Source organism: Hypomesus nipponensis, chromosome 15 (genome assembly GCF_054491055.1).
Source record: "Hypomesus nipponensis isolate SF chromosome 15, ASM5449105v1, whole genome shotgun sequence".
Taxonomy (NCBI): domain Eukaryota; kingdom Metazoa; phylum Chordata; class Actinopteri; order Osmeriformes; family Osmeridae; genus Hypomesus; species Hypomesus nipponensis.
Window position 1 is genome coordinate 4,650,581 of NC_140375.1, and position 27,317 is coordinate 4,677,897.

The 27,317-nt window shown below is 43.4% G+C and overlaps 2 protein-coding genes across 6 annotated transcripts in view; both read left to right on the forward strand.

Moving 5' to 3' along the window:
- The first annotated feature begins 7,138 nt into the window (after nt 1-7,138).
- Nucleotides 7,139-9,165, forward strand: foxl2a (forkhead box L2a). The gene has a single exon (XM_084674191.1). It carries the CDS (start codon nt 7,197-7,199, stop codon nt 8,112-8,114), a length of 918 nt encoding a protein of 305 aa, XP_084530317.1. The 5' UTR covers nt 7,139-7,196; the 3' UTR covers nt 8,115-9,165.
- Nucleotides 9,166-17,615: 8,450 nt separating this feature from the next.
- pik3cb (phosphatidylinositol-4,5-bisphosphate 3-kinase, catalytic subunit beta) overlaps nt 17,616-27,317 on the forward strand; it is a 42,246-nt gene continuing 32,544 nt past the window's right edge. Inside the window, exons 1-2 of one of the 5 annotated variants that reach the window (XM_084673975.1) lie at nt 17,616-18,114; nt 26,865-26,949. The gene's annotated coding sequence lies outside the window, so the exon portion shown is untranslated. The remainder of the gene's footprint in view (nt 18,115-26,864; nt 26,950-27,317) is intronic. The other 4 variants (XM_084673974.1, XM_084673977.1, XM_084673976.1 and 1 more) reach the window with 4 other exon arrangements.

Consider the following 27,317-nt stretch of genomic DNA (forward strand, 5'->3'; position numbering starts at 1 on the left):
TGTGTGTGTGTGTGTGTGTGTGTGTGTGTGTGTGTGTGTGTGTGTGTGTGTGTGTGTGTGTGTGTGTGTGTGTGTGTGTGTGTGTGTGTGTGTGTGGGAGCACATCTATGGGTTTATGTACCCATGTGTTTGTGGGTGCATTAAACCACATTCAAAAATCATTTCAGTTTGCAGCAACAACTTATTGCGAGATAAAAGTGTCTCTCACTTGGGGTTACATGGGAGAAGTGCACACATCTCACTACATCCACAAACAAGCTAGCTTAGCCCCTTAGCTCCTCCATAGACCACCTATACTGAATGAACCCATAGCTACCTTTCCAGAGTGTTTCTACACAGACATGCACCATTAACACTGGAGCTTCGCACACATCTCAACTGTGAAGGTCACCATATAATTCTGTTGTCATCTTTCCAGTGTTTCACTCAACATTTAATCCCTTAAACTCCCTATTGTTGGCATTGAGATGTCAGATAAAGCTAGCTGCCGGCTGGTGGTCAGTTTGTGCTGACATCAGAGCGAGTAAGTGTGGGTTGAGTTTGAAACGGCCATGTTTGAGTTTCTCCCCCGTTTCCTGTCAAAAGGCAGCTTTGATCTGTTTTTTTTTGTGTGTCAGTCGGCAGCCATGTTTGTTTAGTCAAGAGAAGTAGGCTACCTGGGTAATTACCTCTAACGAGTGACTTGTTTTGATTTGGACTGAAATCTAATCCGTAGGATAAAGATGAGGAAACCGGCTGAGGTCTTGGATGTTGTGTTCGGAAGGTGTGAGTTGGTCTGTAGTTGTGGCTACGGCTCTGGTTATGTATGGGGGGGCTGTGGTTGTTTTTTTATGATGTTTAAGGTAGATTATTTTCTCTCCCTAACATTTAATCATACACACACACGCACATGCTGTTGTTTCTTGCTGTCTGTCTGTTTCTATCTCTGTGTCTTTCTGTCTCTCTTGTACTCCCTCACAAAAAGGCACACAGAAACACATACACACACAATACCTCTCTCACACAGAAACACATACACACACAATACCTCTCTCACACAGAAACACATATAGGCACTAAACACTCTTGCTCCTGTGAGTCATTTCAGCCCTGGCGGTGGTTCAAGAAAAACCTCAAAGACAGTCTTGTTGGCAGAGGGCTACGATGCTTCACCTCTCCGTAAAGGTTAGGAGGAACACTTTGTGTATCACTCCTCTTTTCTCCTTTCTGTTTCCCTCCCTTTAATCTCCCTGGTTTTGCTTCCTACTCCCCTCCTCTCTCCTACTCCCCTCCTCTCTCCTCCTTGCCTCCTCTCTGCGCTCCCTTTCCTCGATGACAGTGATTAAATCATCTGTTGGTGTGTCTCCAGTGGAACAGGAGGGAGGTTTGTAGACTAGAGGAAAGTTGCGGGGGTGATTCATTGGTCAACCCATTGTGTGGTGTAGCTGAGCTCCAAGGCTGGTTAGAGGAGTGACAGATTGTAATAATGAGACAGCAGGCAGCAGGGTAGCGGAGGGTAGGAGTCTTAGAGCTTCCCATAGGCTTCCTCCGGCCGATAAGGAAGACAAACACACAACGCCACCAAAATACACGCCTGCTACCTTCCGCACTAAGAGGAGGTAAGGAGTTGAGGCGGTAGTAGAGGGGAAGGGGGAGGTGGGGGGGGGGGGGGCGGACGATGCTGCTATATGATTTTAGACAATGATCTGTGTGTTGGAACTTGGAATGAGAAATTGCTTTCACAAAGTAAGGAAGCCCCCCTACCTCACACTGACCCACCTCTAGTTATCACATTTTCTGACACACCATAGCATGATCAGACACACGCGTACACACCATCACGCACAGAACATGTGTGTGTGTGTGCAGTCTGTGCAGGTGTGTGTGTGTTTCTGCACCAGGAGACCCCCCCCCCCCCCAGACCCCCGATCTTAATCCATGCGGGTGTGGAGGTAGAGAGGATGAGGGGGGGTGGTCCCTGTTTATTTGCTCAATCCTCTCTCTTCTTTTGGGGAGGAAAAAAGAGCCGTGTTTGAGCCTCTGCATGAGGGCTGTGGGTACATCCTTTCTTTTTCATCCCTCCCTTCCTTCTATCCCTCCCTCCATCCCCCCCCCCCCCCTTCTCCGGTCGTCTCCCTCATAAGGATTCTATTCAGAGGAGGCTATATTTTTTGTTATGTGTTCATGCAGGCCAAACAGATACAAATGATCCAGAGTAACCTAACGAGATCAAACTGAGATGAAATGGGCCAAGGGGGCTGGACCCTGTTCACTGACCCAGTGCACATGTACCAATTCCAGGGTGGACTGGGGGTACCCCACCCTGAACGGGATGAGCCAGCACATTTCACATGACATTATCATGATTGGTTTACACACACATGTGTGATACACATACAGTATTTATACTTGCCCACAACTAACTTTTACCTTCTGTTCAACTTTGTACCATTATAACCCTTGTCAGCAAACTGGTGACATAATGTGTTTAGATATGAGTTTATGTCTGTATACTACTGCATATATATATGTATATATATGTATATATCACACTGTATGTGTTTTTATATATGTAAATGTTTAATTGCAATACCTTTTCAAGGTATTCACCCTGCCCAAAACGCATGGTACATCTAGCTGTTATTCCCCACAAAAAATAATAATTGTTGTTGATACTATTTGATCAAAATGTATGTTTATGTACTATAAACTAGGTTACATCCTAACTATCCATTTTAGCAACCTTTAGTCACGCAACCTCTTTATTTTAAGTGTTTAGCCGTCCTTCATAACCTCTTTACTATTCTGTTATGTTTACATTATTATTGTTACTTGGATATAATTATTTAATTGTTCACTGTGAGCATTACAATTTTAAATATTGCCTTGGTGATTAATAACATTGTGTATTTAAAGATAAGTCTGTAGCAGTGTAAGCTAATACAATTGATTGAAAAGATACAAACATTTAAAAAAAAATCTTACCTCATAATATTTGCATTATTTAGTTGTACCAGTAGTAGCCTATGCTAATAATATGTTGTTTGGTGTATGTGATTCTTATCTTTAATATTAGCTTAAATGTCAGAAGGCCAACAGACTAACATATTTAGGATCCACGGCTACGTTATGAAAGAAATTATTTCTATGATCTTACATGGGTCACTGCCAGTCCCTGACTGTTGTCCATGGGCTCCGGTCCCAAGTCCCCGAACTGACCTGGCGGATTTCGTCCTCCGCATTCCTCTCGCTCGCCCTATCATAAACATCCTCGCCTTTAGACCAAGGGCAGGAAGCGCGCGAGGACAGGAATTTCACTCTTTCAAAGTGCATTAGAGCTGAGAGCTCGATAGAAAAATTGATCTACAGTATTCGGTTTATTATCCTAAACACGTGGCGTTGCGCCACACACTGACGGGCATTGCGCATTCACGGGCCCTTTGCTGGTGTGTTTTATTGTTTTTCAAGTTTGTGTTAATATTATTATTATTTATAGTACTATTTTTTGCGTTGTATCATTGCTGTTGTGGCTAATACTAGGCAATGTTTGTTATCTTGACTACAACACTGTGAAAACAGCTTTCAGTGTATTTACAAGGTGTTAGGCCTACATCATAGGCTATGTGTTGGCCAAACGGCAACAGAACTTGGTCAGTTGCGGGAGTGCGAACACATGCAGGATGGTTTTACATTGTATCTTTTTTTTACAGTCAGCGTTTATTCGCTCATGATTGTTCTGGATCTAGCAAAAATCGGAGAGGGATTCTTTATTCGATGTGTATTTATCTAAGACAAGAAACATAGACTCGGTATCTCTCTTCTTTGCTCTTGCGTTCAGCGTGCCACTGTGGCGTACTTATGCTGCCAAGTTCTGTTTTTATAGGAATTTAGATCATTTATATAAATAATTTAAACAATGTGGTGAATATTGCTGCTTAATCACAATGCATTTGGAGGGGATGTGTTGGAATTAATTCTGGGCCCGTCCTTTTGCTCTAACAATTCAATTCAATATGCTTTATTGTCATAAATGTTCAGGTTAAACAATGTTGCCAAAGCAGTCCACAGTAAAGGGAAAACACATTCCTTCCTTAATTATAAACAAATCATTGTATTATTGCTCTCATAATCATAATTAGTGATTAAATCTTGACACTTTTATCAATTAAGGTCTGGAATAAATTAAAAGTTTATTTTACTTAGGTACTCATGTCAAGTGTTTTTTTTTAGCTAAGATACATTTGACATTCCCCTATTTCCTAATTGTTGCATATTCTTTCCAACAAAATAACCTACTGATTATTTTTCTTCAGCCACTTAATCTTTCAAGGTAACACTTTCGGTCCCTCTTTTATCCATTCTAAAAAGCGATGAAAGAGAAACAAGAGACATTCAAATTAACATTCTTAGACGCTATGAAAGCCAATAATGCCAAACCAGTTCGGGTTACACACTGGCCTCGTGCTCACGATGTTTACACATTACTTAACGTGTTTATTTACGGCTTGTTGTGACGTGGTGCGCACGCCTGGCAGCGAAGGCCAGATGCGTCGCGCGCAGGTTAGCTTCAGGTGCCAGGGAAAGGTCGAAGGCTTTGTGGTGAAATTGCTCTGACAAGTTTAATTAAAACTAAAACAAAGGGCCACATTTCATTTAGCTTATTCGAGAGAATCAAACGTGCCTTAAACTGATCTAAATAGCTCAGACCTAAATAGGCCTACATATATAGGCTAGGTTAACATTGTCTGGCCCAGGTGCCATTGTAACAACTACTTTGTCTACTTACCATGGGCCTATCTTAAAACGACATAATCAGGCCAAGACCTATGGCAGATGTTAGCCTAAAGTGTAATAGGCCCAATTATAAAACCGTTAGGCTATGAAATGTAGGCCTATAATTATACCCCCAAAAATGTATACATGGTTTGACCTTGCCCTATGTTTTATTGTTTAGAAGTCCAGAATCCAACATCCTCATGTGGGACATGAGGACAGGGAAAGACCACAAGAACAATCTTTCTCCGAACAACAAAGACGAGGCTAAATAACTACCCAATGGAAATCACAAGGTATTACTGAACCACATGCTCACTGTCAGCATAGGAACACAAGAACCTAAAAGCTCGATTGTAGTGGTAACTATATGCTCAGTAAAAATTAATTAACCTCTGTGCTGCATCTTTTGCTTTGGCATAAACCACAAACCAGAAACATATAAAGCGCTATTTTCAAGTGTTATGGAGGGCTGGATTATTTTCTGCATGCATGACAGGCAAATAGCCTATTATTGTCTGTGAAAATGTGCCTTGGATTACTCTTAAATCTGTTTGGTGGCACACATCTGAGGTCAAATGTAATAGGCCTATATCTACTCTTTATCGTTCTAAATTGAATCCTTTGTAATTGAAGTCTTTCAGGTAAATTCCATATTGACATGTTAAAAAGAAACATTCAGAGTTCCAAACAGCCGGGCAAATAAAGGCTGTATGATGTAATCAAAAAATGTGCATGTTTCTATGGGCTTTAAACTTGTTTAGAGGTTAAGATTATTATTTTTGTAATTACATCTAGCAACGTTGATTTCTGAGCAGCATCAGTTTTAAGAAACTCAATTGTTTTAATCCTACATTTGTGCCCCCGTTATTATCCTCCATTATTAGACCAACATAATTTGCCACGATATCATCAATGCCGTTTTTAGAGGTATGCTACGTCGATTTTTTCAGGATGTGGGGTTTGCTACTTTTTGACAAGCACACTTTTCATGCAAATGTCCTCTGACGGGCTATGGTCTTTCCAGTTGATGTGTGTTACCATGTGGGATTCATCAATATTAGTGTTGTGTCACTATAACAATTTATAATACCCAGTCGTTCAAAATGAGACTACTCGATTAACATCTCGTTCATGTGTCACACGTATTTATTTACATTAACAGTAAACGGAGAAGTTCAAAACATATGTGAAAAAGATCATGAAGAATTTCTAAAAGGTCTCTGTTCTAGCACTTGAAACTGCTCACTCCGACTCTGTAGTAATTGCACGTTGAGAGACGGTTGGCTCTTATCGCTGTTCAGCTGTTCCCCTGCGAGACTGGGCTTCTCTCAAGCGACCCAGCCGCAGACTGTGGGCCGGTGGCGGGTGATGACACACATGCCAATGCTGCTCCACCTGCGTCGACTCTCATAGCACGGAAATATACTCCCCGAGAAAGCCGACGGGACCCGCATGGGTGGCCAGGGAAATGTATCCCCTCTTCATACACCTCCCTACCAATGTGAGCTAATTAAGCGCCACTATCAATCCAGGTTTTCTGAGGCCGTGGACATGGGGGTAGCGGCTAATGAGTGTTTTGCATTTAGACCAAACTTCGTGCAAAAACACAGGGGCAATTCTGAGGTTATGATGGAAGTCACTTGGAGGGAAAAAAATAAAAGCTAATTTGTTGTTTTACTAATCAAGCTAAAGTCATATTATTGACCGCTTTATAGATATGCATCGTGTTTAGCCTATAATAGCCTACAGAAAGGTTTCAAATTTGACCGAAAATATGTGGATGATGTTCTTAATTAAAGAATGTCTGTCATTAATATTATATTATAAAGTAATAGCGTCAACTGACTGCATTCAAGGAAAATATTAAAACTTGCTATAATAGAAGAGCATACTTTTGACATCTCTAGTATACTATTTATGAACGCCCGTGACGCCGTATCAAAGCCCACTTTATGTTATTGTGTATGCGGGTGTAATTGAGGAAAATGCATTTGATTATGATAGATTCCTCCCCGTAATAAACGAACGTAGGCGGAACTCAAAACGCGCTCAAATCACAGAGCAGAAGAGTATGCTACGTCGAACGACGCACGGGCGATCCGGAACGCACCAGCGTCTGCCCTCGGGGGAAAAAAGAGAAAGAAAAGGGTTGGACTTAGTGAGGAAGTAAACCACAACCTGTGTTGCGTTTTCATCAGAAACCAGTTTTAAAGAAAGTCTATTCTACGAGGAGACTGCCCGATGCCACCAAGCCCCCGACTGAAACACAAAACAAAGATTTCTCTGTGCGTAAGACGAGGCTCATTTTTTTTATCTCAGCTTGGGTTGCATCTTGAGTTGCTACGTCGGGAATACTTTTACCCTGTTTATTCTGTGCCACAAGTGCACTTTATTCTCTATTTCAGTAATTGTGCTGGATTAGCTGGATTTTATTGTGCGCAATGATGACCACTTACCAAAACCCGGAGGATGACGCAATGGCCTTGATGGTCCACGACACCAACACTGCCAAAGAGAAAGAACGACCCAAAGACGAGCCCGTCCTGGACAAGAGTTCGGAGAAAACGGACCCGTCCCAGAAACCCCCATATTCGTATGTTGCTCTCATTGCCATGGCCATTCGAGAGAGCTCCGAAAAGCGCCTCACTCTGTCCGGTATTTATCAGTACATCATCAGCAAATTCCCGTTCTACGAGAAAAATAAGAAAGGCTGGCAAAACAGTATTCGACACAACCTAAGTCTCAACGAATGCTTCATCAAGGTGCCCCGGGAGGGTGGCGGTGAGAGAAAGGGAAATTACTGGACCCTCGATCCGGCGTGCGAGGACATGTTCGAGAAGGGGAACTACCGTAGGAGACGCAGAATGAAGCGACCCTTCAGACCTCCACCAACCCACTTCCAGCCTGGAAAATCCCTCTTCGGCGGGGACGGATACGGCTACCTGTCTCCACCCAAGTACCTGCAATCCAGCTTCATGAACAACTCTTGGTCTCTTGGTCAACCGCCTACACCGATGTCCTATACCTCCTGCCAGATGGCCGGTGGCAACGTGAGTCCCGTCAATGTGAAAGGACTGTCAGCTCCCTCCTCCTATAACCCGTACTCCCGAGTGCAGAGCATGGCTCTCCCCAGTATGGTGAACTCTTACAACGGCATGAGCCATCACCACCACCCGCACCCTCACCACCCTCAGCAGCTGAGCCCCGCCACTGCGGCACCTCCCCCCGTCTCCTCAAGCAACGGAGCGGGCCTTCAGTTTGCCTGCTCCCGCCAGCCAGCCGAACTTTCCATGATGCATTGTTCGTACTGGGACCATGAGAGCAAACACTCGGCATTACACACAAGGATTGATATTTAGTTTACGAGCATGTCACTTGTAAAATTGACTCTTCAGAGTCTACTCCTCTGTTTTCAAACAAGAACCAAAGTATTTTTGAAGTGACAATATTCTGACGGGCTCTTTTGATCCAGCTATTGTCTTGAAAAGCCATATGGAGAAATGTAAGCACGGATGTTGAGATTAAAAAAATAAACTGGAAAAATGGAAGTATGCATGGGAGCCATCGAGGACACATGAGGTAGCAGAACTTTTTCGGGGGCATTGACGCACCAATGTTTGAGAGAAATCTGTGTTTCGTGGTTTTCAATATTTGTAAAAGGAAAAGAAGATATATAAAAACATTTCGAGATCCCCATTCAAAGGAATAGGCGAGATAAATAATTCAAGGCTGCGCTTGATCAGAATGCATTATGACATCTCAAGTTTATAGAGGCATACTATTACTGTTGCCAAATTAAATAAAAAACACTCTCAAAATGACTATGGCTTTCATAGTCATTTTATCACTCGAGAGAGTGATAATTGAACTAGGACGAAATTAGGACGCAGAATGTGAACTGAGCAGTTTCAGGAGAAATGTTGATTATTTCCCATGTTTTCTGAGTGACAAAATCCATAGGCCTATGACTTGCAGGTGGGAATAGAAAACCCTCACATCATAACAAATATATTTTACTTCAGGGGTCATTTACTTATTAGGCTTTGAGGCCCCCGATAGAAAATGTTTAGTTTCAAATAACACCAGCCAGTGCCAGATTTAAAAAAAAACCTTTCTTGTTTATTTCGTGCGTTGTTTTATACATAAACGTAAATGCATTTTGTCTCATACATGTTGGGACCATGTTAAATTAGCACTTTTTTCTGTTTTTATAGTTTTGTGAATTTCTTAATAAACTTGTAATTCTTTCAAAGTAATGCACTTGTTGTGATGTAATCTTTATTTTTGCAAGTAATTTATCTATCATCCAGGCCAGAACAAATCAGGCTATAGCCAAGCTAGCCTATATATTATCAATAAATCGCTGTCATTGTAATTAAACAATTGTAATAACAAATTAAACATTTTATTTTGAGAAAAACGCGTGTGTAGACTACATTAATTCACGTTTTGCCTAGTAAATGACATAGGCCTAATCTGGGCTACATTTCTACAACAAATGCAAAAGATCAATGTTTTTCAGGAAAGGACGTTGAATAAGCGAATTAGACTCCTTGGTGTAATTCTGTTGACCTGCTTTAGTTAAAAGTGGCAAAGCTTTCACTTTGAGAGGAATTTAATCCACAGCATTATTCGGTAAAGGCCTATTCCCTATTTAAAAGCATATTTATTTTTAAATTCAAAAGGTTTCATTGTCTTTTACCTGCTTTAAATTTGTTCACAACTCACACGTCATACAGTAAGCCAATCAAGTCAATATATTCATTATACGTCAACGTGCAAGTATACAGATGTTACCTCTTATATTACGCGTTCGCGCTTCTGCCTAATCGTTTGCTGTAAATCGAAAAAAAGGTGAAATGTGTGCGTTTTGGGCACGAGTTAACTTAAGATATTGATGGTTACTTGGCAGCCGTTGCTCACAGGCGTTGTGTGGGAGAAACAGATGCTGCTGCAAGTCAGAGGTCTCAATGACAATCTCTCTATTTAAGCATTATCCACAGGAGTATGTGGACTGTTAAACTTACTTTAATATCAATATGACATCGTAATCTTGCGAAGCTGGCCGACCAGCTGCTTTATCGGAAAGTACAATTATAACTTGCACGTATATAAAAACTCCACCTCTCTTTATTATTTTCTGGAAACATTGGATTTGATGTACGTGCACTTCCCGTGAGGCCCATTGCTGCCGTCCCCGGGGGCAGTGACTCTTGAAGAGAAAAACGTGGTGACGACTGAAATGCATTCAATACAACTTTTATTCTCAACTCTTTTCCACTTATGATCACTTTCACAACACTTGCCCAAAGTTAGTGAGCGATCGGGTGATTCAATTTAAATAAAAACAAATCTCTGTAATGTATATGTATATATTTATTAATCATGGCGAGGTGTGTTTAGCTTTCGAACTACAAAACAGTCCTAGTTCTGATGGCAGCCAAGTCAATATTTGTTTATTTTGGTAAGCTACTGGCATTACTTTGTGTTGGCACATCTTTAGGCCACCAGTTGTCTCTTATGGCCTGTGACGTCTACTTTGGCCGTAGGGATCTCAAGCTTGACATCTCATGACTTCAGAGCTTTTACAACGGAATACAAGTTACCTTGATCCACCCGTCGTCCAGTGGTACCCTACCTGTCAAACAATACATTTTAAGATATGTATATGCCTGCATTATAAGTCTCGAAATCTTATCGAAATCTGATCCAAATATTTGTGAAAAAAAGGAAAACCCGATCCAGCCTAAATCGAACAGAACACAGGCTACAGAGCAGCATTTCGATGTTGACAAGCAATTCGGTTTAAAAGTAGTGACCTTCTAGCATACTTTAACAAATAACAATCAAGCAGTTTTACACTTCTATGATTAGAAGGCTACTGTGAATGATTAAGGGGATAATATTCAACCTAGCTCATTAAGTGTGAGGGCATGGTGTGTCGTGCGCTGCCGGTAACAGAGACTGCTTGTCCTATTATTTTTGCTACCCATTAGAACGTGCTGCCAGAAACTGCGCTTGCGCATTTAAAGGTTAAGGTTAGGGCTACACGTAAATTTGCGCTATATCAAAATCCAAGGTCTAGATACATGCATTTTGTTTGGAATTATAGGTATTAGAAGCGTAAATTAATGTTGCCAGTATACTGTTCAGGTACAAATCTGGATTCTGCGGAAAGTCGGTTGACAAACAATTGTAGTGAAATTATTTATTTCCTCAAGCTATGCGCACATTGGAGCCTGTTTTGTCTATCAAGTAAAACAGTAAGCTAATTATAGGCTATGCAATATAGCCTTGTTTAGAATAACAATAGTTTTACTATTTTCCCAACCACCTAATTTTCCCAAAAGAGTTTCCTAATGCCCAAACTTCATTAAACGTTTTTAATACAAACACTTAGTGTACGTAACTGGAAACTATGGGATCAGTGGTTTTGTGGATTTTTTTACTTTGACACACAGTGTCACCCTGACTGGTATAGGCCTATACCCATCAATTAAGAATAAAATATAGGCCTGTTTTTGGCGTGTTTCCGTCGACAAGCAGATAGCCTATTATAGTATAGACCTATGTTTTGGCCTAATTGTAGGCTCAATAATATTTCATATTTGCAGGATAGATAAAGACGACCAACTTACCAATATCTATAATGATATTCATCAAATATTTTCATACTTTATTTTGTAATTGTTCTGTTAAGGGAATAGGCTACAATCCCAACAGCACACAAAACAAGTGTCTCAGTTGCTCTTCAACGGGGGCTAAACAGTTGGACTTTTAATGTGCAGTGAAGCCAACTTCTCCCACTCAAATGGCTGCTTTCGAGCGAGCTGGGCAAAACAGCGCGTTCACCACTTTTCACCGCTGCCGCGCTGCATCAACTGACATCTTTATCCTCCCGCTCGAAGAGTGAGCGTCCATGGAGGGTTGAAACGTGGCAGTGTAGCTATATTTTCTGCTTCCTCACATTAATGTTTTGTAAACAAAGAGGAGATAAGGGCGCGTTTAAAAGGCCATTGTATTCTAAACATGCTCCTAAAAATAATAAATAGAAATGTTTCATGAAAATATAACATTTTTTATCTAGTCTTATTAACCGACATGATATAGCCTATGCACAGTGAGGCTATTTAATTTTAAATTAAGGAATCTAGATTGGGATGGATGTTGTTATTGTAATTTATGCACTTAAGATGGCCATGATTAGCATTGTCATTATTGTTTGTGTTTCTTTAGTCTTTGTGTTTATTTTTATTTTTTCTCTTGCAGTATACATATTTTGTCTTTTGATTCAGTGAAAGTAGGAAGCCACGTAATAGGATGCTGATTCTGTAAGTTCATAACAAATATGAGGCACAGGACAGAGCCAAGTGATTGAGCGAGTGGTTCCTTTAACTCCTTTAGTGGAGTTTTACGCACATAGGCCTACAATAGCCTAATGTCTCTTTCTCTCTCTCTCTCTCTCTCTCTCTCTCTCTCTCTCTCTCTCTCTCTCTCTCTCTCTCTCTCTCTCTCTCTCTCTCTCCTACACACACACACGCCGCACACACACTGTACATCTCCATGGCACAAAGCGCGCATGTCTTCTATGGTCTGGGTAACAGGTGTGCATTTGAGCAGAAAGGTTGACATTTCAGTCAGGCGGACGTGAACAATAGGCCTGCATGCAGGATGTCCCCGAGGCTGAGAGAGATAAGACGAGTCTGACTATACCAATACCTTGGTTCGCGAAAAATTGTAAAAATAGTCTCATACTTGTATACGGAAAATAGAAGGACAGCTGTAGCTGGATTTGTAAAAAGCCCTATGTGGGTCTATATCGACACTGCTAAGCAATATAGAACTCAAAATCTAATGGAAATTGATCTAGATGTTGCAGGCCAATATGTTCTCTCCTTTAATATCTTAGGAATAATCAGATTTCAGATCTGTTTTTTTCTAAGCACATCACGAAATTAATTATTCGATACATTTGACTTGCACCGGAATTTACATATGTGCGAGTAAATCAATATTTCCCGCTTTGTTTCAGAAACAGCCCAAACGCTAAACAACCTATTTTTCTTTCATTCTTCGGCAATTTTGAATGAATTTGCCTTAAGTAGCCTTTTGAATGTTTTTATTTATTTGTTATAGGCCTACTAAACCTAATTAAGATAGGTTTAAGCGAATTCTCATGTGAATACAAATGCTACAAAACCTGGCAAGCTTTTGTGCTAAATTGCAAATTTTTATCCAAATTAATTGGGAAGGCATAAGTAAGCTACTAATTGCAATTGTCATTAAACAGGCCTACAGAATCGTGAACCAAATGCTATAAAATATCAACTCTGGGGACCAAGTGCTAATGAGCTGGTGATCTTAATATCCTGAAGTTCTGGGCCATATAAACTGAGATTAATTTGATCACCAAACAACGTCTCTCTTAATAATTGCCCATTTAGCAAATGCTACGTTAACTCAGGGATGAATGTCTGGGTTTGGGTTGGGTAGCAGTTTGAAAGGTGGGGAACAGCGACCTGTTGCTGTCTCCATCACGTGCAGCAATGGTGATTTAAATAGCAAATCTGAGAAAAATGGCATTACAACATGTGACTGCGACATGTCCCCATGTCCCCTCGGTCCAACACAGGCCGGTGTTTTTAGGTGCAACACAATAACAGAGTTCAGTATCTCACCGGCACTCAGTCTTGTCGATTTATAAAATGTACAAGTTAGTTATATTTGTATTGACTGCAGTGATTATACGACCAAGTGACCACCATACTCCTTTTCTCACATCTCTGCGTAAAAGTTCAAACGGCCTATATGAAATATGAACGTACCAAACATGCCATCAATGCACACATTTCCTCACTATGTCAGTGCATTTAAAAAATTGTGTTGGGTGAGGTGAAACACATGGCTTGCATCCAAAGTTCTAGGGATGCTTCTATTATATATTTGTTATTCTACGATGAGGTGAAAAGGTTTCGCACTCTGTGCCATTTTGTTTTTGCGTGTCTTTCCGTTGAGCACGCAGTGAATAACCGTGATTGTATCCTTTGTTGTACTCCAGGGGATGACAGATTATAATCAACAAGACGAATGAGGTCAAATCATTCTCACAGAACGCATTTGACCCTCGCCTTCCCACCTCCCATCTCTATCCTCTGTAAGTTAGGTGTACCTGCACTTGCTCTAGGAACACGTGTGTGCGTCCGTCACCGGCGGAGGAAGGTGACGGCGAGTTTGGCAGCTGCGCACGCTAGGGCACCGGCGAGGTGACCCGGCCGTCCGAGTCACCCACAGGTTGCCGGTTTCCCAATGCTCTCACACAATTGAATTCCTGGCATTCTTGAGAATGTTTGAGATTGAAGCGAACCAGTTTCCATTTGGTCGCGGGACACATCACCCTAAACCCATTGAAAAGGAGAGTGGGGTCACCACTGTTTGGTATACACCAGCTCGAAACAGGAAAATATGCAAAGATTTGATTCCCAGAAAATCCGGCAATTGTTCAGATCAGCGTGAGTTTTTCCCTCTCATGCACCAGAAATACTAAAGGGAATTCTGGTTTAAGAGCTCTGTCTATTGCATTGCAAACAATGTCTTATTTTTATGAAGAGCATCCGTTGGTGAATCTGCAATGTAATCCATTGTCATGGAGATCTACGTGATGTTTTCAATTGCAAATGATTTTTATCTCATGAAAACCGCAAGAAACAAAGGATTAGGGTTCATGAAATATTCTCCGATATGTCAAAATAATTAGCCTACAATTGTGTATTTTGATACTCAACAATTGGTTTATAAATAGGAAACACGCGCGCTTTGTTGACATTGGCCAAAATGAAGACAGGGGTTTAATAAAAGTTCTATAAATACATAGTTATAAATACGCACGATGAGCTGTCATTCAGTCACGGATTTTAGCTGACTTTTTGCCTGAGGCAACAACACGCACCGACCTCCCTCTGCCCCAGCCAGAATAGGGCCACGATAATGTCACCTCGAGCCCATTCCGATGCCAAGGGGCAGAGGACTGTGGTGCGCCATGCACATCTCTAAACAGGCCACTTTGGAAATATTGGATATTGATCGTTTTCATTTAATTATTTTATGGGGAGACAGAAGCCATGCTATAAATCTAAATCTAATGTGTCCAAATATTGTCAGACCGGGAAAGGCCTAATTAAATCTACTCAAACTTCGTTTGTAGCACACATCTACGGTCTACCTTTAAATATTTGGGACTTTTTTAAATCAAATAATTCAAAATAAAAGGAAACGAAAATGCTGCCTATACCTGTAGACAGCTTAACTTTGACAACTATAGTCTACCTCCAGACAACGGAATCGACTGGCCTCGTTCTGTAAAGGGAAATGCGATAACCATTTCCTTTCTCTTGATTATGAGCTCTAAATTGGTTTGTCGGTTTAAAATGTGAGTTATTTTCCCATCGTGCCTATTGATGGAGTCTATTTTTAAACCTTTACCCCGGTTGTGCCCCTGGAACGTTTCCGACGGGCTGGCACGTCATCAAATAGCGCGCTGGCCAGCCTCCTCGCGTGTTCAGACTCATTACATATTTATTAAAAAGTAGGCTACACTAATCTAAAATTTAAATATCACGATCAATTAATTAAACCGTAACACCTAAAGTCCATATATAAATAATACTGCAGATGTTTACAACTTTACAAAATTATATTATTCGAACTGCAATCATTGTATCTGTTAAACAAAGTCTCTGGGTAACAATAAGGCTATAGAAAATGATGGATGACAATAAAAGTTGTCATTTGAAGTTTTTGTTGCCTAGTCGGCCAGTATCCAGTACTGAGCTGCTGCAAGTCATCTGATGTCCTTGCTCTTTTATCCGGGGCACAGTTACAATCCGCTGTTTGATTAAAGGAATAAAGAATAGCCTATCAATGTGAATTTACCTCAATGCAGACCATGGAGGCTATGGTCGAAACAAAGCAAGGAATAGGATATAGTGTCAAAAGTCAGATGTATCTGAAACTTAGGAAGTTAGGCATGTAAAATTATTAGCCTACGTGATAACAAAGACATCAATACCTTAAGGACCATTGTTTGAAACTTCAATAAAAAATTACAAAGAATTACTGGGTCTCTCTCTTTATTGGCTGACATGTGTCCACCAAACAAGAAGGCATTGCTGCCCCAATGTGTCCCAACCTCCCAATCAAGGATTTACCCCGGCCTCGTCAAACCAAATCTCGTCTCTCAAAGTACTATCCAATTTTAGAACCAGAACATTTTCCTTTCAAGCAATTACATACCTCTTGGCAAGAGCTCACAATTAAACAAATTATTATATTTTGATACCCGTAATTATACGCATTCGCATGAGGTCCCCTTTTAAGTCCAACGTGCTTTTTATTACACGCATTTCTCCCATGATGAGATTATGCATAGCGCAGGTTTGGATTGAGTTAGGGTACATTTAATCGAATAAAATGAGAATAACTCTGTAATGGAAGCATGCTGGAAGCAGCACTGCACAGCTCAGGGCTTTCTCTTTGAGCTCGGTTTATGTTTAGCAAATTTCAGAAAATGAGAATGTTATGAGTGGGGGCGTAGACGGAGTAGGCTAACCACCCTTCAATCTTCCTATATGTAGAGCATATGGCACATGACGTGGGCATTTGAAATTGCATATCAACGACTGCAGTGTTAGTCAAATCCAGTTTGGTAATGCAGAAAGTATTATGGTAAATATTTAAATCTATTTTGAAACATGGTCAGGACTTTGGATGGAAGCGTCTGATAAATGAATACAGTATCTATTGCTTTCTGATGGGGAGTGTTTCTCAAATTCTGTGTTTTACAACTTACACAGACCTCATTAGTATGTGACTATTGTTCATAGGACACTTTTGGACACTGGCTTTATCTATTGACCCATGAGCATATAGGCCTACTGTAATGCCTTTGAGATATGAATGCTATGTATGGACTGCCCTCTTGAGGTGGGAGAAGTGCTAGTGCAGTTGATTAACAGGCTGTCCCATCCGTCGGAGTTCATTGGCCTACACGTCTTTACTGAAATGTAGAATTCACCCAACTCCAGCAATGGCAGTTAACCATAACCCATTTAACGTAGGCTATATTGTTAAAAAAAAAAAAAAAAATCCTACTGTAGCCAATGATTTTCATTCTGTCTTGATGATCTAATTTTGGTCCCGGACAAACATTGTATTGGAGTTTCAGTGTTTTCAAATCAAAATCTCAAACAGAACATTTCAATGTTCCATTTATACGGCCTAATATTATTTCACCAACGACCCATTAAAGTGAAAGTCTAATAGGCCTAGCCTACTCGCTACTTTGGCCGATAGGCTTAAATGGTGCGTCCACACTTTTCTTGGAAGATGAAAGTTCCCCCTATTCATATGCAAAGATTACGTAAAAATGATATCATTCGGAAATGAACTTTAGCACACTTAAAAATCTGTACTCCAAGGCTTTTGCCCTTGTTGTCACCAGGGGGCGGCAGTGCTCATCATTTAGTTATTGTCGCCTACCATGAAATGTCGCCGTGAAGTAAAGGAAAATTCATTGGCATATTTATGGATTTGTGTTGTTATTTGGTTGGTTATTAGGTGATCTTTAAGTGGGGCTAGGTATATCATGGGATGAACAACAGAATTAAGAACAGAACTTGGAGCATGTAGCCTAATTCTGCCCTTGGCAATACTCTCATGAGAACCTTTATCTTGTTAGCATGTGAACCTTTCTGGACCTCTTTTTTCGTTTATTATTTGAATTATTTTTTTTCCCTTCTTTTTTTGTACATAGGATACATGTTTTTCAAGACATTTCAATATTATTCCCGCCCCTGGGCATTGAGCTAGGCACCGCTCGGCACGACCTCCGTAGCTAAGAATGAGACATTCCAGATTGACTGAACTGGGCCAACATCCGCGCATTAGAGATGATTTTTGAGATAATTCATCAGGAAGAACTTTCTATTTCCGGGTGAACTCACGGCCTCGAAGTTTTTGAGCCGGTTGTAGGCTGTAGATGAGGGAGAGTGTTGCCGGTTAGAGCACTGTTGCTAGAGCAGATACACAGGGAGGGGAATAGGAGGCGGACGGAAAACATAAGAGCAGCTAAGTAGTGCGTGTCCGTGGTGTGCACCTTCTGAAAAACAGGAAGCGACGCCTATCTGCCCACCTGCGCTCGGCATTGTCCTGCGTGGAAGACACGGGGCTTGCGGACTCTGAAGCGTAAGTCAGATTTGAAACCAAACTCTTCAGTGTTCTGGATCCCTTCGAGCTGGAAAACGAGACTATTTTCCCGAACGTATGTTCAGTATTCTACAATTGAAAGCAGAAGAATACCCCAAGGTAAATCCATGGCTTTCTCCCCTTCCTCTATACCTTTAATGAGTGCATCGATCGAGTTGGACTCGGTGTCATATGCTTCATTGAAAGGCAAATTCACCGGTCGTTTGAAGTGTTAAAGCTACGTTCTTGCACTTGTGGTTGATGATGTAGCTACGTCAAGAGTGAGCATTTGGTTCCTCGTTTTTGAATAGGAATATAGAGGAACGGCAACCCTTTACAGTGCAATGACATTCTTGCCAAATTATGTTCTTCCATGTGTTATGTCGGGTTTTAGGGACTGTCACTTAGCGTAGCCAAATTGTTGTTATGGACACTTCGCTTTCTACGCACCTTTTCCTGTCTGTGTTCCAAACATTGCCTCTTGTTATGCTGTTTCAACATGCAAAAACATCAGAGACGCCACGTTATCGCATGAGAATTATGAAGCATATTCAAACTCAGACGTTGTGATATGTCAATGTATGCACCTTGCAATTCCGCTATCGTATGATTATTATGAAGCATACGAACTTATTCGTTATGTTTTGTCGGTTCATACACCTTGCAAACCAATTTACCCTTGTTGCCATATGGTAGTTAATTGTAGCGCTCCCAAACTGCCTTTGAGTCATATGGCCAGATATTATGAAGCTGTAACACTTCAACACTCACTTCACTTTTTGGCTCTGCCGGTGTTCTACGTTTCTATCTTTTAATAATGAGATCCGAATTGTCATTAATAGTTTAGGCTTGCTAGAAAAAAGAAGTGGGGTGACACTTTCTTGGATAATGACGTTTTATTTACAGTGGCCTTATTCGATTCTAGAATGGGTTTCGTGTATGCTAATAGGCTACTGTAAATACGATGCGTGTTGGAGCATGTCTGGAATTCTCCTTTCCTCCCCCTCTTCCTCGCGGATTTCTCCAGTCTTCAACAAGGCAGAGAGGGATTTGAGTGCTCAGTCATGTGTTTTTTGTCCACCTGCTATTCACACTCCCATGGAAAGTACTGTTGTTATCTTATTGATCAAGATGTTTGCACCGACAGACTTGACTGCCTTCAAGGCAACTGTTTGTTTTGAATGGCCTTACAGAGAGACTGGATTCAAACATATCTGAGGTTTATAGTGACAGACAGTCTATGAATGTGCTGGTGATTGTTTTTGTGAATCATCATTGGGCTGGGACTCAAGCACCATGTGACAGTGAGTCTGGCCAGTAGGACGGGGGAGGTGATGATGTCACAGGTCAGGGGACCAGCAGGGATAGAAACCGTGTGTGTGTGTGTGTGTGTGTGTGATGTAAGTGTTGACCATGTAAAGCCCCTACCCCCTGAGCACTAACACACGAGGTCTGGGGAGATGTGGTGGTGGTGATTGGAGCCATGAATAGGGCAATTCTCTAAGTCATGTAAGAGCTCTCTGTGCTACTGAGCACACATTTGATTTTCTATATATATATCATGTATATATCTATCATGTGTATATATACAATATACATATGTCTTGGTCACTAACGCACACCGAAACATGTGACACACACACACAACATGGATAGATGTACTTAAATACATCGATCTCTCATGCTTTGAGAACACACACTCTGTAAACTCCCCTACAGGTAACCGTGATTATCATTCAGCGCTACCGTCATTTTCTTCGGAAGGTCAAAATTGACGTGTGACAGACTGCCGCGTGTGGGTGCACGCTCCCCGGTCAGCACATGTCATTCAGGTCCGGATCTTCCAATCCTCGAGCAGCTCCCACCCTTCCTCAGCGTTTGAGTGCATGTGGATTTGGCCAATGGCACGCGTGAACAGTTTGTGATGGAGCCGGAGCTGTGGGCTGGCTGTCCGTGTAGGGCGGGTCTCCTCCTGGCCTCCTGGGCTGCGAGGACGACTGGTAAGGCAGTCGGACGTCAGGCTCACCGTCTCGACACAGGCCTTGACACAACCCCGGGCTTGCTTCCCAAACTGACCTCTCCCAGGAAATGGCTCGTCATGGATCAGAAAGACCTGCGTCCCATTGAGAGGGCTTTGTCCCAGTGTTCCGATATCACTTCCTGTTTCAGTGTGGTCCCATTGGTTCTCCCCCGTGGGCAGGACAATACAGGACACATGTTCCAGTAGACCCTGCATACTAGGAGCCGAGAGGGGAAGGATGGGAAAGGAAAGGAACCAAAGGATAAAATCTATTGTAGAAATGGGTTTGAAGCACCAAAAAAAAAAAAAAAACTAGCGGAGAGAAATGTGCGTGGGTAAATGTTCAGTCCAGCTGGGCTTTTGATTGGCAGCCCTCCACCAGCATCCAGACACCTGCTTCCTGTGTCTCTGTCTTTGTCTCTGTGCTGTCTGCCTCCTGCTCTCTCTCTCTGTGACAGGCTGCTCTCTGCTGAGTCTCTTAGACTGAGTTGGAGAGGTATGATTGACAGCTCCCTTTAAGAGGGGTGGAATAGAAGTAGCTTTGTATGCACGGAGTCACTGGCTCTGTGTGTGTGTGTGTGTGTGTGCGTGTGCGCACATTTCAAGTGCGTGTTTAGTTGAAGCACGCGCACACAGGTGCCCTCACAGAGAGACATGCATTCACAAGCATACACACGTACAGATTGTAGTCACACACATGAAACGCACACTGCAATGCCCAAACACAGACTGACACTAACTGACACACACTTCCTGCTGTCACAGTTCTAAAGTAATCAGGCCTCACTGTCGGTGATGGCTTGTGTAACATCCTCTCTGAGACTCAACTCTGGAGGCAAGCAGAGGGAGGGAGGCATGTGGTACCGTCTGTGTGTGTCTGCGTGGGTAGTGGGAGGTGTGTGTGTGTGTGTGCTCCTGTGTGTTTGTCAGGTAGGTCACTAGTTGCTCTGTGAAACAGCCCCATTCGGCCCTGAATTGTCATTCTGAATGTGGGCAGTTCTATACATCCACTCAAGCTATTGCACACACATTCAATCCAAATCCATCTATGGAAAACACATTAAATAAAAAATTAACACAGTATCCCAAGATTGGAGTGTTCAGGATGAGCTAGGCTAGCAGAAACTGGAGATAGAGAGGAGGAATTGAGAGAGAGAGGCTACGTGGAATTCTCCTCTCCTTCCTGTACAACAAGCCGCGACCTGCCAAGGAATGCAGGGAAGAGTAGAGTAGACGAGGACCTGCACAAGAGGAACGAGGGGAAAGGAAAAGAGGAAAAGCAGAAGGCCGAGCAGGTGAGGCGCGGTGAGCGTTCAAGGTATAAAGAGACAAGACTGCGTCCAGAAGACGGGCAGAGGGGTCTGCTGTCGGGGAGGACTGTGGCAGGGGAGACTGGCGAGAGATGGAGGGGGAAAGGAGGTAGGGCGGAAGGCGGGAGAGATAGAGCTGTTTGAGTTTGGGGAGAGTTTGAGATAGTTCAGAGGCAATGAAAGGAAGGCTGATCGTGGTCGAGGAGACGAGATGCCGTGGTGGATGGAGGGAAGTCATGCCTGCGCTCAGGTGAAGGTGCAGAGAGGTAAAGGAGCTGGAAGTTGCGGGGGCTGTGTTCTCTAGTCGTAGCCTGCAGCGTTGGAACTGACCCACGCTGAAACCTGAGAACCAATTCCTGCTCCTCACCATGGCAACGCTGCCCTCACACGGAATCTCCCCGTCCGTCTCTGCTTCAGACACATCGCACACACACACACACACACACACACTCTTGCACGTGGAAACGTGTTGCTGGTCAGTGTCCTCCCTCACCTCTCATCTCCGAATCACAAAACATAACTTTTTACTTTGAGTATGTACCGTGCTGCAGCTGCCCAATCACAGTACGCACTGGTGCATGCAGTATGCATACAAATGAGACATGGTACTTAGCCATATGACCTTGCCTTGAACTGGTTAATGTTGTCTACATGGTTCCCAGAAAAGCATGCTTGCTCGCATGCTGCAAAATGCTACGTTATGTTGCAGGACGTATTCGTAATATTCTGGGTGTACTGTATTGCAACATACTAAAAGATTTTCGGGCATTCTACAAAGTATGGTAGTTGGGGTGTTGGGACGCAGTTTGGGGTTCAAACTGGTCTTCAAACTCGCATGACAACTGCCCTTCCCAAGCTCTATAGCCAGTTACTCTACCAAAAAGCTTGCAGTTCAATGGGCCAGGTGGATGTTATCAGGTTGGTGAGTTCAACCAATTTAGTCACACACACACACACAAACCAACCAAGCAGTTATCCATTTAAACATGGAAGCAGTTATACATTTCAACATGTTGTGCCTTCATAGCCCACGTAAAAGTGTGTGTGTGTGTGTGTGTGAGCTAGCGATAGTGTCACCACCTACATCCTTATCCTGCCCACATAGCTCTACTCTGCTATTTTATTTATAAACAACATGCACCCACAGACGCCTGCACACATCTTATGAGGACTTGAGATGCACAACATTAGGTGTCCTGATCACCCCATATGGAATAGGAGAATAGAAACGTTACATCAGCAGCCCTACTGTCTGCCTGTAACCTGACACCTGCACTGCGAAAAACAAATGTTCTTTTGACAAACCTCAATTGGGAAAAGGATTTGAATATATTATTCTATTATATTAAATACTAGAAACAGTAAACCCGGTGCTTAATGCGTTATGGATCCAGGCACAGTGACGAGCTTTAAACCTGATGAACTTGCTCCTATCCAGGCCAGCTGAAGGAGCGGGGGCCCCTGTTGCGTAAGGATGTCCAGGCCTGGTCTGGTCCGCTATCTCTCCGTTTCCTCTTCAAGCAGGGACTTTGTCTACCTTCACATGATCTCCCCATACTGTGTCCGCGGACACATACTCAATGACTACATTTTTTCTCTTCCTGAATTTGTGTGTGTTGCCCCGGGCGGAGACGGACCTTTGTTCAGTCAGGCAGGCAGAAGGTAACTGATTTACAGCATCCTAGGGAACTCTTGAGAACCCTTCACACACACAGCCCTCCCTTTCACAACGGGCCCTATAAATAGGGAGAAAGATGAGGAAAGGCCACAGGCTGTCTCACACACTCCAGGGGATGAACTCCCACACACACTCTCATACACGGTGCCACATGCACGCTATCGCACTCGCTCGTCAACATACAAACACACAAAAATGGGACACTTAGCCCACTTGCAATCATAGAGTGCTTTGATAAAGCATGCACCCAATGACCTTGTTGTGGTGGTAGTTTCAGCGTGAGTGTGTGTTGTGTACTACCTTGGACGAAGCATGTGGGGGGGGGGGGTGTTTGTGTCACTTTGTGTGTGGGTGTGTGTTTGCGACAGATAGACAGTGACCTTTTGTTTACGAGTCAGCCACGATGACGTCGGGCATTCTGTAACGCCCCCTTGAGGGCCCTGTTGTTGGTCAGTCCATAATGTTTGTGTTGGCCTGCATTCCTGGGCCATGTGAGCGTGCTCCCCCAGGCTAGACCTATCTGTGTGTGTGTGTGTGTGAGCCTTCCTCAGCGACAACCTAACTCGCTCACGTTGAGCAAGCACGCCTGCATACGTTCACAAACTCTACCCTGTGGATATCCGAAATCGACAGTTGTTTCATCCCTCTTGTTTTGGAATGTCCTACTTCCTTTATCCCCTTCCTTCGTGATAAGCGAGCCAAATGTGATTTGAAAGGTGGAAGTGATGTCATCAAAGGTTCTACGATGCGCCTCTGGCCTGCAGAGGAAATGAAAGGAGATGAGTTCATGAAAATCCTCCAGTCTTCGACCCAGAAAGCTGTCCTCGTTGAAGGCCCCAGTACCTATTGTTTCAACTGTGTTAACGCTCCACCATTATGTTATTGACTTGAGAGAGAGAGGTGCGGCTAACCCAGGTACAAAAAGAACTAAAAAAACATGGCCTTTTGTCAAGATTAGGTCATTAACCCTCAGGAGGCACTTTTACAATACAGCCCCAGGGTCCTAAAACCCAGCTTCCATTGTTGTTGATGCCTCCAGCCAGGAGCAGTTAGTTGCCCCACTGGGGCAGTAAGTGTTGTGAGGAGGAGGGGGTGGGTAATTGATTCTCCGGGCATGCGTTTAGGTGAGACTGTCACACTGGAAAGGGCTGTGAGTTTTTTTCACAACTCAAAACAACTCTTTGAGATGAATTGTCTTTGGTTAGCGTTGACGGTGAGACTGTTTAGCGGCGTTCAGGATACAGCCATCTTATCAGCAGCTCTTGGACTGACGATGCGGTCCTTGGTGATTTGAGAATCCTTCATTCCTCGCATTCCACAATAAGAGGATGGGTGGAGGAGTGGAAGGGGTGTGTGTGTGTGTGTGTTTTGGACTAAATGTGTGTGATGGGAGACTGAAAACGGGGGTTTTGTGTGGGCCGGGAGAGGGAGGTTGGGAGAGAGGTTGAAAAAGGGAGAAGGAGAGAGGCATGGAGGCCCCAAGCCAGACTCTGTAGTGTTTGTACAGTGAAAAGGGTGGGACAGTTTGGGAGGCCAAAGCTGGTAGATTTCAGAGGGTGATTCTGCAGGTATGTGTGTTTGTATGTTGATTGTACTTGTACTCTCCATACTAGGTGGAGTGTTGGGCGGGCGGGCCGGGGGGGGGGGGGGGGGGGTGTCAGTGTCTGCGTAAGCTTGTACGCTCCTAGCTCTCATAGCCTGCGTCACTAGCCCCTACATTGTGCATTGTGAATGTCCGGCTAGCATTGTTCGGCTAGCTAGCGCCACAAGCCTGCAAGCGTTTGCCTTCAATGAAGAGGCCTATGTTTTTTTTAGCCTGTGGATCACGCTCTACAAACAAGGGTGCTTTTCTGTGGCACTAGGCAGCTTAGACGTCCCTGGAATTCCAGTAATATCGCTCTCCCTCTCTTTCCTCGTATGTGGAGCAGTGCTCTATTGCTCAGAAGGATCAATACCGCCAGGCATGATGTGGGAATGTCCACAGTCAAGCAGCTTCAGTGTCACCCAGCGTTAGCTTAGCAACACACAATTAGCATAGCTATTGGCTAGGTACTCAAAGGAACTTTTGACCAGTACGCTAACAGGGAAAAATCCCTAGATGTGCGTGCGTGCACATGTTTAGGGAGGGGAAATGTAACGAGACGCGCGCACTCGCACACACATACGGATGCTGGTTGGTCATGTGATAGCCTCTTCTGTGATAAGCACAGCTGCAATGAATCCATCCAGTCAGTTAAACATTGACTCTCCAGACTAAAGATCTTATCATGATGTTCAACAGCCAGACAGTTCCTGGAACAAGCATGAATGGGTGGCACTCATTGTCGTTTGTGTGTGTGTGTGTGTGTGTGTGTGTGTGTGTGTGTGTGTGTGTTTCTGTCTGTGTCTGTCATTTGTCATGTGGTAATGACTGTTTGGGGAACAGATTTTGGTGTGTGATGCTAGTGTGTCTTTTCAGAGGCTGTTTGAAATCTTCTCTTCATACTTCAGACTTAAAATACACACTATCGATAATCAATACGGTTAAATTGATACTGATCAGTGTTTTTATGGAGTCATGGTTTTCAAGAATCCCCATACTTTCTTGGACCAAGAAATATGCAGCAGTACCATAGAAGAAGCAGGTAAGTTGTTTAATAAAACATCCCACTGCAAGGAATTCTGGGATGAAGGCAGATGTGTCGTGTCACAGTTGTCTGGACTGGAGAGATGATCTGTCACGTCTGGTGGAAACATAAGTATTTAGTTTGAAACCTAGTAGACAACCTTCTACTTACCCACAAAATGCCTATTATATAAGTTGTAGTATAGCTTTGTTAATGTAATTCACACACACACACACACACACATTGTTTTTCTTTGGCCATAAGGTCACGCCCTTGTAAACAAGATCAGGAACATCTCGACCTATGGGGAAAACGCAGGAAGTCTCTAACACTCAGTCTTGGACCTTGAGGTTTTAGGGCTGCATCTCTACAGGTCTTCCTCGATTATTGAAGCCTCCTTAACATCCCTGTCTTCCATCTTCGACGAGTGCAGATGTGAAAACAATGAGTGCGTGCGGTAAACGGTACCGAAGCTTGTCGGATGCGCAACAGTAGCCCCAAAGAGCTTTGTCTGGTTTAAGTGGCCTAAAAAGTGGCCTGGGCTGTAGATAAGTGGACGAGGCTCGAGTTCCATGCCATCTGTTGCTGAGAACTCACAACATCCATTAGTGGATATTTGCTGAACTTGAATGAATACATGGGAATCACTGTTAGAAGGCCGTTCTGTGTGATCTACTCCAAAGGATCGCACCGTACACAACATCATCTCTTAGCCCCTTCTATTTCTCATGCATTCCTCTTGAATGTTTTGGCACGCGAGCGAGCAGTGGTATTCGGTCCAATACCCTCAGACCTCTGTGTTATGTGATACCGTTTTATGCAATTGGCATTTCTATTCTGGGATAAGTGTGTTGGTGCTGGATGTTGATGCGTTGCTTTGAGGGATGTTCTCTAGCCTCAGCAATGTTTTCAAATGTGACATGGACTGAACGCAAGCAGGAGAGAGACCGGGAGGGTAGGTGAGGGAGGGAGGGAGGCCGGGCTGAAAGAGGGAGAGCGTGAGGTGTTGATGAGAGAGGAAGACAAGAGAGATGGAGGACTGGAGAGGGAGGGGGAGAGTCACTGTGAAGTACTGAATGCACTCTGATGCACTTAGTCACACACGTACAGAGCACAAGTCCCCCCAATCTCTCTCTTTCTACTCAGACACTTCCACACCTCCTTCACTCACTCCCTCTTATACCTCTCTCTTTCTCACACGCACACGCACACACACACACACACACCTGACAGACTTCCTCCTCCTCTGTCCACAGATGCAGTGTCCCTTCAGCACCCCAGACTCTCCCATCATGCAGCAGAGCCACGGGAAATAAGAGACTCCAGGAGAGAACAAGTAAGGTGTGTGTGTGTGTGTGTGTGTGCTGGAATGTGGTAGGGTAGTGTCCTGACAGGTGGGGAATGTTGGAATCCTGCATGGCGTTTCCAGGGAAGGCAGGGCTATGCTCCTTCTCCAGGGCCCAGTGCCAGCTGTCTGGGCCTCAACCTCACACTGCTCTGTAGATCCAGCTTGGCTGGTCTGGCTTAGACCCAGTCTGGCCTGGCTTAGACCCAGTCTGGCCTGGCTTACACCCAGTCTGGTCTGGCTTACACCCAGTCTGGCCTGGCTTACACCCAGTCTGGCCTGGCTTAGACCCAGTCTGGCCTGGCTTAGACCCAGTCTGGCCTGGCTTAGACCCAGTCTGGCCTGGCTTAGACCCAGTCTGGCC